General features: G+C 44.5%; 1 protein-coding gene across 1 annotated transcript; it reads left to right on the forward strand.

Moving 5' to 3' along the window:
• The first annotated feature begins 7112 nt into the window (after positions 1-7112).
• On the forward strand, positions 7113-14942 carry LOC124245434 (nuclear RNA export factor 3-like). The gene is given in 16 exon segments (XM_046672848.1): positions 7113-7196; positions 8349-8432; positions 8541-8645; positions 8770-8853; positions 8973-9042; positions 9200-9288; positions 9680-9789; positions 11015-11051; positions 11418-11486; positions 11571-11626; positions 11767-11874; positions 11993-12051; positions 12150-12265; positions 12361-12403; positions 12972-13044; positions 14756-14942. Coding segments are annotated over 16 exon segments (1374 nt in total).
• Positions 14943-15355: the final 413 nt, after the last annotated feature.

Genomic DNA, 15355 nt, shown 5'->3' on the forward strand with positions numbered 1-15355 from the left:
AGTCAGGTGGAGAACTCACATATGATCCTGCAAATATAACACCACACATTCAGGGTAGTTTGAATTGTCTGCCTAGAGCACATGGGGGAGGTGAGAGTGTAGACATTAATTAACTTGTTCCAGGTCACCCAGACTGAAAACGTCGGAGCAGGTATAAGATCTCACAATGGACCCTCTGCTCAAGCCCTTCCTGCTGTGCTTGCACTCTCCTGGGCTGCAAATTCTCCCCACCTCTCATCTCACAGGAGGCACAGAGGAACCTTCCAATCTTTTAAGCAGTGTGCTATATTTCTTTTTAGATTATAAAAATCAGTGATATTTCTTCATTAGCCAGGAGAGTACACCAGGACTTTTGTTCTTGGTATTTGGACCACTGATGTGATTTCTAACTCGTGTTTTGTTTTGGTTTGGTTTTTCATTTATTCATTTTTCTGCCCCCTGAGGGGGAAAGAATCAAAGGTAATACAGTGAATAATTCCAACACATTTAGTTGGAATCCCAGAAGGAAGGAGAGAAAACAGTGCAGTCCTCCAATTTCAGGGCATGATATCAACTTAACTTCTTTCAAAGCAGCAAAGATGCCAGGTGTTTTCTAAGTGAGGTATGGCAAATCGTCTGAACATGGCAGTTCTGGGATTAATTCTTCGCCCCTCTAGGAGCAAGATGGAGATGCAGCAATGAACGATGCCTGTGAGGGTCCCTGAGTAAGATAGTGTATGATTGGAGTGTGCAGGGATAGGTGTGAGCTGGGAGGAGCAAGAGTGAATAATTAGAATTTACAAGTAATTTGTTTTGCTTGTTTATTTCACTCATTATCACACTGAACTTTTCCCTCTCAGTACATACAAGCTACCTAGCTGTTTTGAACAGGTGTGTATTCATTTTATGAATTCCATGGACCCCATTCCTGTATTGGCAGACATTTGGGTACCAGTTTTTCCCATGACACATTGTGCCACCGGGCTCATTCTGCTGCATATGATGCAGTACATGTGGAGGTATATTTCCACTGCATAGATTAGGAAATGGCACTGTGTGGTTAGAGTGTCCCCACTTTGGTCCTAATGGATGTTACCTGTCCTTTATCCACCCTAGAAGCCTTCATGACAGCCACCGGGACTACACAGGAGCCACACAGGTTTTCACTTTGCCCAAGGTGAGGTCTGGGAATTCAGGACGAGTGGAGGCTGAGTGGCTGGGGCATGGGACTCGGATTCCTGACCCTGCTGATCTTCCAACTTCCTCCTTCCACTTCTTCCATTGTTGCAATCAAGGTCCCAAAGTCCCAGAAAAGGCCTTCATGAAGTTATTCATGATCCTGAAAACTCTAACTCTAAAAAGAGACATCGAGGGGCTGGCCCCATGGCAGAGTGGTTAAGATGACGCACTCTGCTTCAGTGGCCCAGGGTTTCACTGGTTTGGCTCTTGGGCGCGGACCTAGCACCACTCATCAAGCCAATGCTGAGGCGGTGTTCCATGTAGTACAACTAGAAGGACCTACAACTAGAATATACAACTATGTACTGGGGGGCTTTGGGGAGAGGAAGAAGAAGGGAAAAAAAGATCAGCAACAGATGTTAGCTCAGGAGCCAATCGTTAAAAAAGAGAGAGAGAGAGACATTGGTCTTGTCATTTTCACAATCCTAATCTTTCTTCTCTGGCCTGTGATTGAAGTGAAAGGCCCAGCTAACCCAAGAAGCTAAAGTTTACCCTGATACCAATGCCAGACAGACACTACAAGAAAACTACAAAATACAGATCAATATCTCTTATAAATATAGATGCAAAAACCCTCAGCAAAGTACTAGCAAATTGAATCCAGCAGCATATTAAGAAAATTATACATGATCACCAAGTGGGATTTATGCAAGGGTAGTTCAACATAAGAAAATCAATCCTGGAATTAACCCTGTTTGGACATGGTGTATAATTTTTTATATATTGCTGAATTTTATTTGCTAATGTTTTGTTAAGGATTTTTGTAGCTATATTTATTGGGGATGTGTAGTTTTCTTTTTTCCTTCATTCCTCCCTTTCTTCCTTTCTTTGCTGTCTTTGTCTGGTTTGGGTATTATGGTAATACTAGCTTCATAAAATGAATTTTATTTATTTTATTTTCTTGGTAGAGATTTTTTAGAATTGACATTAATTCTTCTTTAAACATTGGATTCTCCAGTGTTATCATGCAGGCCTGGGTCTTTTGGGGGAGTTGTTACATTACAAGTTGAATTTTCTTAATTGTAAGGTGGCTATTCAAATTATCTATTTCATACTCGGTAAGTTGTGGTAGATTGTGTTTTTCAAGGAATTGGTCATTTTTGTCTAAGTAGTCAAACTCGCGTGTAGAGTTGCTCGTGATATTCTTTAACTATCTTTTTTATGTTTGCAGGCTCTGTAGTGACATCCTCTTTCATCCATGATTGTACTAATTTGTCTTTTTCTCTTCTTTGTCACATCATTTGTCAAAATGTAATGTAATCAATTTATAAATGTTTGACAAATTTTTAACAAATCTTTGCTCTGTAAAATAATAAAATTATATTTATAAAGCTCTATTTTTATTTTTCTAGAGTGTTTTTGAGTGTATGTCTTCATATAGTTTTTTTGTGGTTGCTCTTTGCAGTACATTATATATACTTAACTTATCACAGTCTACTAGAGTCACCATTTTACCAGTTCAAATGAAGTATAGAAATCTTGCCTCCATGTATGTCCCTTTATCCTTACCTGTTTATAACATAATTGCCTTAAATGCTTCATTTACATACATTTAGAACTATATGAGACAGTTTTCTAATTCTTGCTTCAACCATCAAGCATAATTCAGAAAACTCAAGAGGAGAAAGAAAGCCTATCATGTTTATTTATGTGCTTGCTTACCATTCTCCATCTTTCTTCCTGATGTTTGAAGGTTCCTTCTGTTATCATGTGCTTTCTGTTTAGGGAACTTCCTTTAGCCATTCTTTTAGAGTAGGTCTGATGGTGACAAATCAGCTTTATTCCCCATCATTGGAGAATGTCTTGATTTTTCTTCTTTGTTCCTAAAGGATATTTTCCCTGGGTGTAGGATTCTGGGTTGACTGAGAAGTTCTTCAAATAGAAAAAAAAGTGATAAAAGAAAGAAGCTTAGAAAATCAGGAAGAAATAAGGATGAAGAGAAAAACCAGACATATGGGTATATACAATAGACTATCATTCTCATGAATTTTATACATTATATTCAACGATTAAAGATATTTGCAAACAATATGACAGACATTGTGCTAATACGTGTGAATATAAAGGAATTTGCTAATCAGTAGAGGAAGGACCTAATATATCAACGAAGAATTTACCTAAAAAGTAAAATGCATTGCCAATAAACATCTGGATAGATGCCAAACCACATTAGCTGATAAAATGAAAAAACAGTTACACTAAGTAAAAAATACGCTTTGCAGAAAAGTGTTCATGTAATTGCAAAACTGAAAAATAATATGCAAGCATATAAAATGTTTATAAATATTTAAAGCTAGGTAAACACATCTGGTTACACAGAAAAATACAACTGGAAAAGATGTACCAATGTATTTACAACGGATATCTGTAAGCCTGTCTTCTTATAGATGGGATATATATAACAATTTGATATCCAAATATACTTTTAAGTGCTTAATATTTTGTAATTATGGAAATTTGTTGAAAGAAACACTTGAAAATATCTAATAACCAACTGACAAAAATATTTATTGTTTTAGAAAAATGTTCACACTGTATTGTTTTGTAAAAAAAAAAACATTACAACTCTTGACATGACAGTTTATGTGTGTATGTGTGTGTGTTTTTGTCTTACATTTTCCTCACCCCAAATGTCCACATAGTCTCATATGATTTCTCTTTATCTCACTCAGGGGCTAGGCTTCCTTTCTGAGGGCATAGAGCTCAGAAAGAGATTGCTGCCAGGGGGTGGAAAATTCCAGAAAGTTCTGGCTGATGCACTGGAGCCCAGATCTCCACCTCATTCCCTCCTCCTATCAAAGCCTTCTGGTCTAACTTTCAGAGCTACAATTCTGGCTCTGACCACCAGGGGACATCTATCAACATGGAATACTTTTTTTTTAGGAAGATTAGCTCTGAGCTAACATGTGCTGCCAATCCTCTCTCTCTCTCTCTTTTTTTTTTTTTTTTTTTTGCTGAGGAAGATTGGCCATGAGCTAACATCCATGCTCATCTTCCCCTATTTTATATGTGGGACACTTGCCACAGCATGGCTTGATAAGTGGTACGTAGGTCCATGCCCAGGATCTGAACTGGTGAACCCTGGGCCACCAAAGTGGAGCACACGAACTTAACCACTGTGCCACGGGGCCGGCCGCCACATTTTTTTTTTTTTAAAGGAAGAGGCATGACGTTTTCCCTCTACTTTCATTCCAGTGACTCACTAAACTCTGTTTGTGATTTCCTTTATATTTTTTAGGTCTATTTTATGTGATCTCTCTGGGATGTGCTAGAGTTATTTCCTGACATGTGGCTATTTTCAGTCCTTTGTATTACTTTATGCTAACTTAGGAAAATCCCATATATTGCATAAAGAGTTTATTAAAGCTATGCATGGTGGGATAATCCTCACTTCATGGAACTCAGTTCCAGTCTCCTTTTTTCCCTTTATCATCTGAATGACCTCATACAAGATCCCATATGCCAGTAAGCATCAGCAACCTCAGAAAGGACAAGGACCTGATGACTCAGAGTCCTCTCGTGAGGAATACATGAAGGAAGAGAATGCAGTGGGCCCAGATTCTGGCCTTTGGAGTTCCCTGGATATACAGCTACAAGTGCTTGGGACCCAGCCTCCTTAACTGTACTTGGCCTCCTCTGCAGGGGTGCCTCAGCTGGAAATGACTCCCTGAGTGTTAGGCTAGTAGCTAACTCAGGGGGCAGTAAGAACAGAAAGTTAAAAGTTTTCTTTGGCCACCAGGACTCTCCTCTCTATGCCCCTGGGGAAAGGACTTCCCTTAAGCACTCCATCTCACTTATGCAGCCTTGATGAGGTTTTAGGGTCTGCTCTCACCTTCCTCAACAAACTTCCTCAGATCTGCCGCAAAGCCCCCAGCTCCAGACTCCACAGATTCTCCGAAGCAAACACTGTGAGGACTGTGGTGACTGGTCACTTCCTTCAGACCACATCATAAGTGAGTTGGTCAGCATGAGGCCTTGGCCTCAGATCCCCACAGGGCCAGAGAGATTCCAGGCCCACTTACTACCCCAAACCATAGGACACCCAGCTGATCCCCTCTTTAGATGGGGAAGGTGAGGGCCCAGGCTGACTATTTTCCACTCCCTTGAGGAAATGGGCCACATGGATCCTGACACTCTCATCCTGGTTGCACATAGAAAACCTCCCCTCCAGTGGCTATGGTCACAACTGAGCTGAGAACTTCCCATTGGTTGCGAGGAAAGGCCTGACTCATGTGATCGTCTCTGGTCCAGAATTTGGGGATTGGGGTGGGTTACCTGGGGAGGTGGGTATTCAAAATTAACATTCTTTGGATGCATACTAGAGGTGGGGGAAGGGCAAAGAACCCACCATTACCTTTGAATTTTCACACCAATCATTCTGGTTATATTGTATTATCCCCATAGAGATTTCTCCAGTCTTGCTTTATGGCCCGTAGTGTAATCCATTCTGGAATGTTCTGTGTAGTTAACTGTTATGTACAGTGTTCTATTTCAATTAAGTAAATTTTGTTACTCACGTTGTTTAAATTTTCTCCATCTAACCAAATTTTTGTCTGCCTGTTAATTGTCACTCATGAGCTGTGTTAAAGTGTCCCACATGACTGTGGATTTTTTTATTTCTCCCTTTACTTCTGTCAATTTTTGATTTGCATACTTTGGCTCTATCAAGAGGTGCATGCACACTTAGAATTGTTTCATTAATATCTTCCTGCTGAATTGAACCTTTTATTATTATGAAATCTCCCTTTTTTCCCTAATAATCTTTTTCCACATAGTATACTTTTTTCTCTAATTAATATGGTTTTAACAACTTGATATCTTTTGCTGCTTTTGGAAAATCAATCATGATTTCTTCAAATATTGCTTCTCTACTATTCATGCTCTTTCCCTCTAGGGCTACAATTAAACATACCTCCGTTAAATCTTGCCCCCTTTCTTTTGGAATCTTCTATCATTTTCTCTTGCCAAACTTCATTCTGGATATTTTTTCAGATCTATCTTTCACCAAACTTTCAGGGTAGATTTTATTAGTCCCTTAGAGCAGAGGAGGCAGGTGAGAGTTAGAGAAATTAAGTAACTTGCCCTAGGCCACCCAGCCCACAAAAAACAGCAGGAATTCTCATCCCAGAATGGACCTTTAACCCAAACCCTTTCCCACTGTGCTTGCTCCCTCCTGGGCGTGGAGTGCTTCCAGCTCCTTATCCCCCAGGACGTAGAACCATAGTGGAGTCTTCCAATTTTTTTTTTTTGAATGTGCTCTATATCTTTTCTGATTACAAAAATCAATGCTATTTCTTCATTAGCCATAATACTATCCCAGGACTTTTGTTTCGGTATCATACTGTTGATGTGTTTTTATCTTGCTTTTTGGGTTTTTTTATTTTTGTTTTTTTCTCTGTTGTTGTTTCCAATCTCAGAGCCCAATTATCAAGTTAGTTCCTTTCAAAGAAGAGCAAGATGCTAGGGTATTTTCCAAAGGGGGTATAGAAATTGGTCCAAAGCAGGCAGTTCTGGTATTCATCCTTCACTTCACCAGGAGCAAGATGGAGATGCAGCAATAACTGAAGCCAACGTGGGCCCCAGAATAAGATAGTAAGTGACCAGTCAGCATGACTGGAATGTACCAACCAGTGGAATACATAACCATGTAGTTAACTATATCATTCTTCCTTTTCCTCCAACTAGGCCGAGTGAGGAATACTAGGACTGATTAGCGCTTGAGCAAACTTTATTATAGCACTAGTATCTGTGGAGCAAACCTATATAAAAGACTTTCTTAGCATTCATGGACTCCTTCCTTCTCTCCTGTCCACCACAACATTCCCTATGCCCTTCAACCCTACCGAAAGAGAGTCAAGTGGTATTATAGAAACCGGATCCATGCTTTTATGGACATGTGGACAGATAGAATGCCTCCAGAGAGAGAAAGGGAGGAGAAAGGTCAAGATGGAACCCCAGGGACTTGGTTTAAAATCACAGCGAGTATCCTGGCAAAATGTATTGAATGTACAGCAGAGACAGGTCAGGGGGAGTCTTGTTGGTCTCATGTAAAGATGCTAGTACTTTGCTGGGAGCAGGAGGAGTTGGTAATCTGTTCTTTTTATTACTAGGAGTTAATATCCTCAATCCTCTAAGGGCAGGTTCAGAGAAGTGACAACAAGAGACAGGCTAACTTCAGGAGGTCCAGGGAGGTTGTCTAAAGGAAAAGATAGAAACTACTGCCGAGAAAATGGAGCAACTCCCTGAGGATGCCTTAGTTAGGCTTAAGCTGAATGTGTGTGTGGCAGAGGTGTGGGGGCGGGGGGATTCGAATCTCTGGAGTCCTATTGCAGAGGAAGGCAGTGTCCTTGAAGCTTATAAAAGAAAAATCCCCTTAAACATTTTAAGCTGATTATTTGGAGGACAATGTTTGAATGGAGACAAAGAGAATTTCTATAAGATACAGAAAAGAGAAATCATGTCCATGGTACCTTCTCTCTCTCTCTCTCTTTTTTTTGTTTTTGCTGAGGAAGATTGGCCCTGAGCTAACATTTGTTGCCAATTGGCCTCTTTTTGCTTGAGGAAGATTGTTCCTGAGCTAACATCTGCACCAATCTTTCTCTATTGTGTATGTGGGTTGCCACCACAGCATGGCTTAATGATCAGTGTGTAGGTCCGTGTGTGGGAGCTGAACATGTGAACCCCAAGCTGCCAAAGCAGAATGCACAAACTTAACCACTATGCTACCAGGCCAGCCTCCACATGGGAACTTCTTATTTTTTTTTTAAGAAGATTAGCCCTGAGCTAACATCTGCTGCCAATCCTCCTCTTTTTTACTGAGGAAGACTGGCCCTGAGCTAACATCCGTGCCCATCTTCCTCTACTTTATATGTGGGACACCTGCCACAGCATGGCTTGACAAGTAGTGCATAGATCTGCACTTGGGATCTGGACTGGTGAACCCTGGGCTTCCAAAGCAGAACGTGCGAACTGAACCGCTGTGCCACCGGGCTGGCCCCTCATGGTACGTAACTTCTTTAGAGAGTCATTTAACTGAGTGAAAAAGTCTAAAAGAAACTCTGATTAGATACATTTTCCAGATTTAAATTCATCATGTTACTCTCTTTTCCCATCTTTTCTCTCACTCTTAGGTTCCATTTGGCATAAAGTATGATGAGAAGTGGCTGTTGAATTTGATTCAGAAGAAATGCAGTGTCCCCTTCACCCTGGTCAAAGTAAGAGAGGACAGTGAGGCAGATGAGTGGAAACAAGGCAGGTGGAGGGTCCAGATGAGCAGGGCCCTCTGGTCTCATATTCTGTTTCTCTTGTCACTCTCCCCATAGTTTCACTATGAGAAAATGCAGGCCCAGTTCTTTGTTGACAATGCCAACATTGCCTTTGCATTGAAGAATATCAATGGCAAGATTTAGGATATGAATAATGAAAGGGTGTGTGTCAAAGACATGACCAGGGCTAGCGAGGGGCAAGAGGGCAGGACAGGGACAAGGTCTTGCTTGATCCCAAGGCTCAGATTTCCTGGTGCTTACCCAGCCCCTCTTGTGTTTTTTGCAGATATCTATCTTTGTCAGCCCCTCTGATGCTCCCTGCTCTGTGCAGAAGGAGCTGAAGTCAGAAAAGGCAAAGCAGATAAAGTTAGTGCAGACTCAAACGAGTTGTGCACTCACATGCAGACCCACCTCTTCCACCCCCGCCTACTACCTCCCTTCACCACCTCAGACTCAGAGCCACTAAATCTCCCATCTCTAACTCTGCAGCTGACCATGCACAAACTATATGATGTCTCCCGGCAGTCTCTTGACATCCACAAACTCCGCTTTGACCCTGGTAGGCTCCAGCAGTAATTCTAGGGAGGGTGAGGGCAGAGGGGTCTAACTGTTGGGAAGGAGACTTAGGGATGGAAACCTGGGGAGGGGTTGGTGCTGGGGCTGTACCAGCTGGGCCCCTCTCAGCCTTCTCATTCCCTCCTCTCGGCCTCCTGGAGACTTGATGACCCTTGGTGTGGAAATGGTACCGAATCCTGGAAATGACATGGTTGCCTCCCTGCAGATCCACGGAGAGAACATGCCCAAGGTGAGGACTTGGGCCCACTGCTGGGATTGATGGTGAATGGGGAGAGTTCAGGTAGAAGAGGCAGATTGGTCTCAGATATCCCTGGTTGGGATCCTCACTCTAAGTCTTTCCTCATCATAGATTTTGCCCTGGAACCTGAGCAACACGAAACCCTGCCAGCTGGTTGGCCTGTCCAACACTGTGCAGAATGCCTCCAACATCAAGAACTTGAACCTCCCCAGCAACGAGGTGAGGTTCAGTACCCAGATCCTTCTTTGAAGGGAAGGTGGGAGGGCTCATGGGGTGGTGGCAAGAGGCTGGAAGTGGATTTGTTAGCAAACATAGGAACTGGGGTGCAGGGTCATCCTGGCTCTCTTCCTCTGGTCCACGTTGTTGCTCCTTATAATCACAGGTGAAGTCTGCAGGGAAGTTGGACAAGGGTAAAGGGCTGGAGCCAGAAGAGATGAGCACAGACAGAAACTCCCTGTGCACCACCTTCCCAGATAAGTCAACCAACATAAGGTCAGTTGTACCCTCTGTTGCCTCCTGGGAGCCTGAGCTACTCCTGACAGTGACTGTTTGCAGGAAGCAGCAGTCTTGGTCTTCTGGGAGGACCACAGGCCCTGCCATCTCTTTCTCTGTGTCCCTCACCTGTGTTTAGAGGACAGGCCTCTCAGGGACACTTCCCTCCCTCCACAAGTTACATCATCCTGCTTGGACCTTCAGAGTATCCCTGGGTCTCCCAAGATGGGTGTGATTCCTCAGACAAGGACTCGACTAAGACAGGCACAGCTGCACAGGGGCCATCAGGAGAGGAGTCGGTGGTCATAGAGGGGGCCACAGACCCTCAGCCTCTTGCTGAGCTGGGACCTGACCTTTTACTCTTTCTGGGGAAGGTCTCTTGCTCCTGTGGCTGCTCCATTTCCCATTCTCAGCTCAGACTGAGCTCACACAGGTGACAAAGTGTCAACCAGCATCCAATGAGTCCCCAGCCCAACAAGTGCACCTTTTCCATTCTGACCTCAGGTCCAGGGCCAGCCAGGGTGGGTGAAGGAAAGGGCTGCAGCAGGGGAGCCATTACACCTTTCTTCTCTCTTCTTCCCTGACCCCCACCACCAGGGCAGAGCTTCTTTCTCTTCCCTTTGCTTTGCTTTGCTTTGCTTTCTCTCTCTCCTTTGTCTCTACTCCCCTATGTTCCTCTCATCTCTGTCCTCCTACCTCCACTCCCTCTCTGTTCTCATCCACTACTCTTCCCTCCCAGCCTCTTGAGGCCAGCCTCACTCACCTCCATGCTCCAGCATCATGGGCCATCCCTGGGGGTGTCCTGCTCCTGGCAGAATGCTGGACCTCCAGTGAGGTAGCAGAGCCGTGGGCTCCCACTCCATTCCCTCTCCTCTTTGGAGCCTTCAGTGAGGTCTTGGAAGAAGGAAGGGGGGCAGGGAGGGGAAGGAAGCCCTGGACCTGGGCTCCACATGCTGTGATGTGCATGGGAAAGGAGTCAGAGCAGTCTAGGTGAGAGCTACCAAGGGGGAAGGGGAGGAGGCGGGGAGGGAAAAAGTGAGAGAGAGCAAGCAAGCCCTCTTCCTATGGGTCAGTCCATGGGGGAGGTGCCCAGGGCCCTGGAGGGCTGCAACACAGGAGTGTAGGTGGGACACCCTGGGCTGTGTCTCTGATGTAAATCTGCTTGCTTTCATGAGGAAGGACACCTCCACAGTTTCACTTTTCTGTTTTGTCTTGATTTGGGCAGCTCTATCCTGGAATTGTTCCCCAAGTTTTTAAGCTTGGTAATTGTATTCCATGATCATTGACTCCTCTAACTGACACTTACACTGCCCACAACCTGGTCTGAACCCCTTTAGGTCTTTCCCAAGTTACATTTTTGAACATGAGCCTTAAACCTCATGGTGGGAGGGTGGTGGTACACACCTATGTGGGAACCTGACAAAGGCTCTCAGTCTTATTCAACAACATTCTCCAAAGGCTTCAGGGACACCTTGATGATGATCCCAAATGTAACCTTGCCCGTGGAATTTGCAGGGCCCTTTCACACCTGACCTCTGACCCTTACCCCCTGCTGGACCCATCCTTTTCCCTGATGATCCAGCACCAGCTCCTGGTCAGCACTGCTGACTTGCTCTTCCCTTCCCCAGGATGGCCAGGAGTCACGCCCACCAACTAACTTTGGTATTGAAGCCCACAAGAGGCTACCAACCTGCAAGGTGAGGCGGGAGGACCAAGCAGAGATTTATGCGGTGCATGAGGAGGGGTATCAGCTGTGGTCCTGAAAACTGTTGTAATTTCAGGGAAGCTTCTTTGAATCTGATGCACTGAAGAGTCTAGTCCTGCAATTCCTGTGGCGGTAAATACTCCTGGGAATCTGAGGAAGGGGACGGCTGGGCCGGGGGAGGCCGCCTAAGCTCAGGTCTGCTTCTTGGGTCTTTGAAGTCTCATTTGGAGCCCGAGTCACACAGGCAGCTTGTCCCTTCTGTTCCCCCACAGATATTACCTGACCTATGACTCTGGAGACTGACAGGGTCTTCTCGGTGCTTACCTTGACAAGGCCTGCTTTTCCCTGAGTGTCCCTTTCAACCCCAAGGACCCAGCTCCGTGAGTATCGCAGCTCAGACTCTGTTCCTGGGCCCTGTAGCTCCCCAGCAGACACAGGCCAGCTCTTGGAAACACCCAGTGGATAGACCACCACCTCCTGTTCCTCTTTCTCTCCTAGAAGCATCTTGTGCGAGTACGTCAGGGATAACAGGAATATAAAGAAACTCAAGGACCCCTGTGCGTGTGGGAAGATTGGGCAGGGAAAGGGGTCATGGAGGGGTCAGTCAAGACCCAGGATGTGGCAGTCCCTGACCTTCGCTCTCCTCCCCCCACAGACCTGCGGCTTCAGCTGTTGAAGAGTACAAAACATGACATCCTGCGCTCTCTCTGTGTGTTGCCCAGAACTCAGCATGACTTCAGCTCCTTTCTGGTGGACATGTGGCTCCAAACGGTGAGCACCTGCTTCCTCCCTCAGCCAGGCACAGAAAGCTGCAGGTGGGTAGGAGGCTTAGGTGGTGACTGAGCCCCTGGGCTCTTCCCTTTCAGGAAAGGGTGCTGTGCTTCTCTGTCAATGAGGTGTTCAAGGAAGGTGAGTGTATGTGGAGTCTCCACTAGATGCCCCACTGCTCCCTCTCCCTGGCTGGGCTCCCCCTCAGAACTCTCCAGCTTCCCTGATCCCTTCCCCTCTCTTCCTACTCCCTCTGTGTTCTTCAGTCCCCACTCTGCCTCCAAACCATCCTGGTCTGACCTGCGTCCATGCCTGTCTGCCCTGCACAGCAGGCACAGGGACACAGGCTGTGGAGTTTGATGTCTCTCATCCCAGATACTTACTCTGTGAACTTGGGCCAGTTACTTAACCTCTAAGTTTCTTCATTTGAAAAACGGGGTTAATAATATCCACCTCTTGGGTAGCTGTGAAAAATGAACTAAAGGAACTTGTGAAGTAGTTGTCACAGAGCCCGACACATAGCAGGGTCCCTGTCACTGGGAGAAGGCTGCTCCCAATTTTGCCCCCTCCATTCTGGAAAGCTTGATTCCCAGGGGACAAGTGTTCCCTTCAGCATGAGTACCAAGGCAGACCCTGACTAACACTGTGTGAGCATGTAAAGCATGTGTCACTCTAAGGAGGTATTGTTGTTTGTCGGTTTTTTTTGAAGTCGTGAGAAAGTCAAAAGGTTCTGTTCGTGCCTTTACATGGACCTTCATCGCTATCCCTGCCAGCAATTCCAGGTGAGTGCTGTGTTGTGAGTGGGAACATCCATCCAGTCTGGGCTTAGGGGTGTCAGAATGTGGTGGTACAGCCCTTGGGGTTTTCTCAATATTATAGAAAGTCAATGGGTAGAGCAAAGAAACAGTCTAGCCTAGCAGGTAAGAGCATGGGCTCTGGAGTCAGAATATTTGGCTCTTTTATTGACTCCTATGCTGACTAGATGTGTGATCTTGGTCAAGTCACATGACCTCCCCAGGACTCACTGTCTTCTTCTGAAAATAAGGATGAGACTGTCCATTCCCTTGTGCTGAGTACAGGGTAAATGAGAGTGTAAAACCATCCCTGGGTGAAGCTGGTAGACAATCTCTCCAAAGGTGGGCTCTGTGGGAGGAATAGAGGTACCAGCCAAGGGAATCTGAGGGGCAGGCACAGTAGGGGTATGGAAGGAATCTGGTTGCTGTGTGCAGTGGGAGTAGAATCGTTGTTGGGGGTGTGGGGTTGTCCGTCTGTCCGTTTGTCCAAGGGCACATTTTCCTCCAGTCTATGCATCGTAGAGTGATGAGCTGTTTGTGAGCACTCCACCTCCAACAAGACGCAGAGCACCTTCTCCATCCAGGTGCCCACACCCTCCTCCAGCTCTGTGCCTATGCTCTGCCCGGAGCAGCAGGAGACGGTGCACGCTTTCTCAGCCCAGTCTGGGATGAACCTCCAGTGGTCTCAGAAGTGAGTGCTGTGTGTGCACAGGATAGGAGGGAGCTTGGAGGAGCAGAGGAGTGAATAATGGAGACTTGCATGTAAAGATTTGACATCTATTTATTTTTTTCGTGCAAGTTCACGTGTGAAAAATGTTCTAATTTTATACTAATATATTTAAATATATTATAAAACTCAGTTTTCCTACCATACATATTGTTTTAAAACTTCTTGTTTATTTATTGTTAGCAACAGTATAGTTTCTCTCAGTATATGTTAAGCTACCTTTTTCCTTCTGAGATCTGTATACTAAACAATTGAATTCCAGTAGGCCATAAGCTATTACTGATAGACATTTGCCTTTTCACTGCTTTTTCAACATTACATTCAGTGCCACCTGCTCATTCTGGTACATAACATCTTGGTAAACTTGGGGGCTTGTTTCTATAGCATAGATTTAGCAGTGACATTGTGTGGTCAAAGTGTCTCCACTTAGGTCCTAAGGGAGGTCATCTGGCCCCACTCACCATGGTTTTCAGTACAATGACTAGACTATACCACCACTGCAAAACTCTTTACTTATCAAAAAGTGAAGTATGAGAATTCAGAGATATAAAGAAATGGATCTCCACGTTTTCAGGAAGGCTAAGTAGACAGAAGCCAGTTGTCCTGGGAATGAAAGGGCTCCTGGCTCTGCTGACACCCCAATTCTCTCTCTTCATTATCTCCAGATGAAGGGCAAAATCCCAGAGGAGGCCTTCATGCAGTCACCTAGGATCTTGAAAACAAAGTCCTATAAAGGAGCCCTTAGATGTTCTCCTTTTCATCCTCACCGTATTTGTTGTATCTTTCTTCCAACCTGAAGCCACATCCATGGCTATAGTTGGAGCCCAGCTGACCAAGTAGCCGAAGTTTACCTTGTAGGTCTGCCAGTCGTTATGTACTTTTCCCACTCAAGATCCTTGTTTATTTTCATATTAAAAAATGACATTGCACATTGTATGTTGTGTATATTGGATTGCTCTTCTTCTGCCCCAGCCATGAGCCAAAAGGACCAGGACTAAAGGTCTTGTCTCCGCCTTCATCCCTGGCAGTCTCTAGCATTTATATCAGCACTCCACAGTGTTTGAAAATTATAGAGGAGGGACTCAATTCCTGGACTACCCTAAAATCCAGACTTTGCTCCCTGCGTCCTGATTATCTTCTCTCCACCACTTCACAGTAACTCACAAGCTGCGACCCTTTCAACACTCACATCTATAAACAAACAACATCTTTGTCAAGTAAAGTGCTGTATTTATTGTAGTATTTATGAATTTCTTAATCATTTAACAAATTTAAAATGATGCTAACGTTTTTATTAAGTTCTTATTCTTATTTTTAATATGTCATTGAAAGAGTTTTTACTATTGTGTACCTAACCCTATTTGTCCCACAAGTTCTGCATTGTTTTTTAACTTTCTATTTGGAAATAATTATTGATTCACAAAACATGGCAAAAATACGTGCAGGGAGGTCACATATACCCTTCACTCATCTTCTCCCGGTGAAAACATCTTGCATTACAACAGTACAAGATCAAAACCAGGAAACGGACATTGGTACAGTCTGCAGAACATACTGAGATTTTACCAGTTT

The sequence above is a fragment of the Equus quagga genome, chromosome 10 (genome assembly GCF_021613505.1).
Source record: "Equus quagga isolate Etosha38 chromosome 10, UCLA_HA_Equagga_1.0, whole genome shotgun sequence".
Lineage (NCBI taxonomy): Eukaryota > Metazoa > Chordata > Mammalia > Perissodactyla > Equidae > Equus > Equus quagga.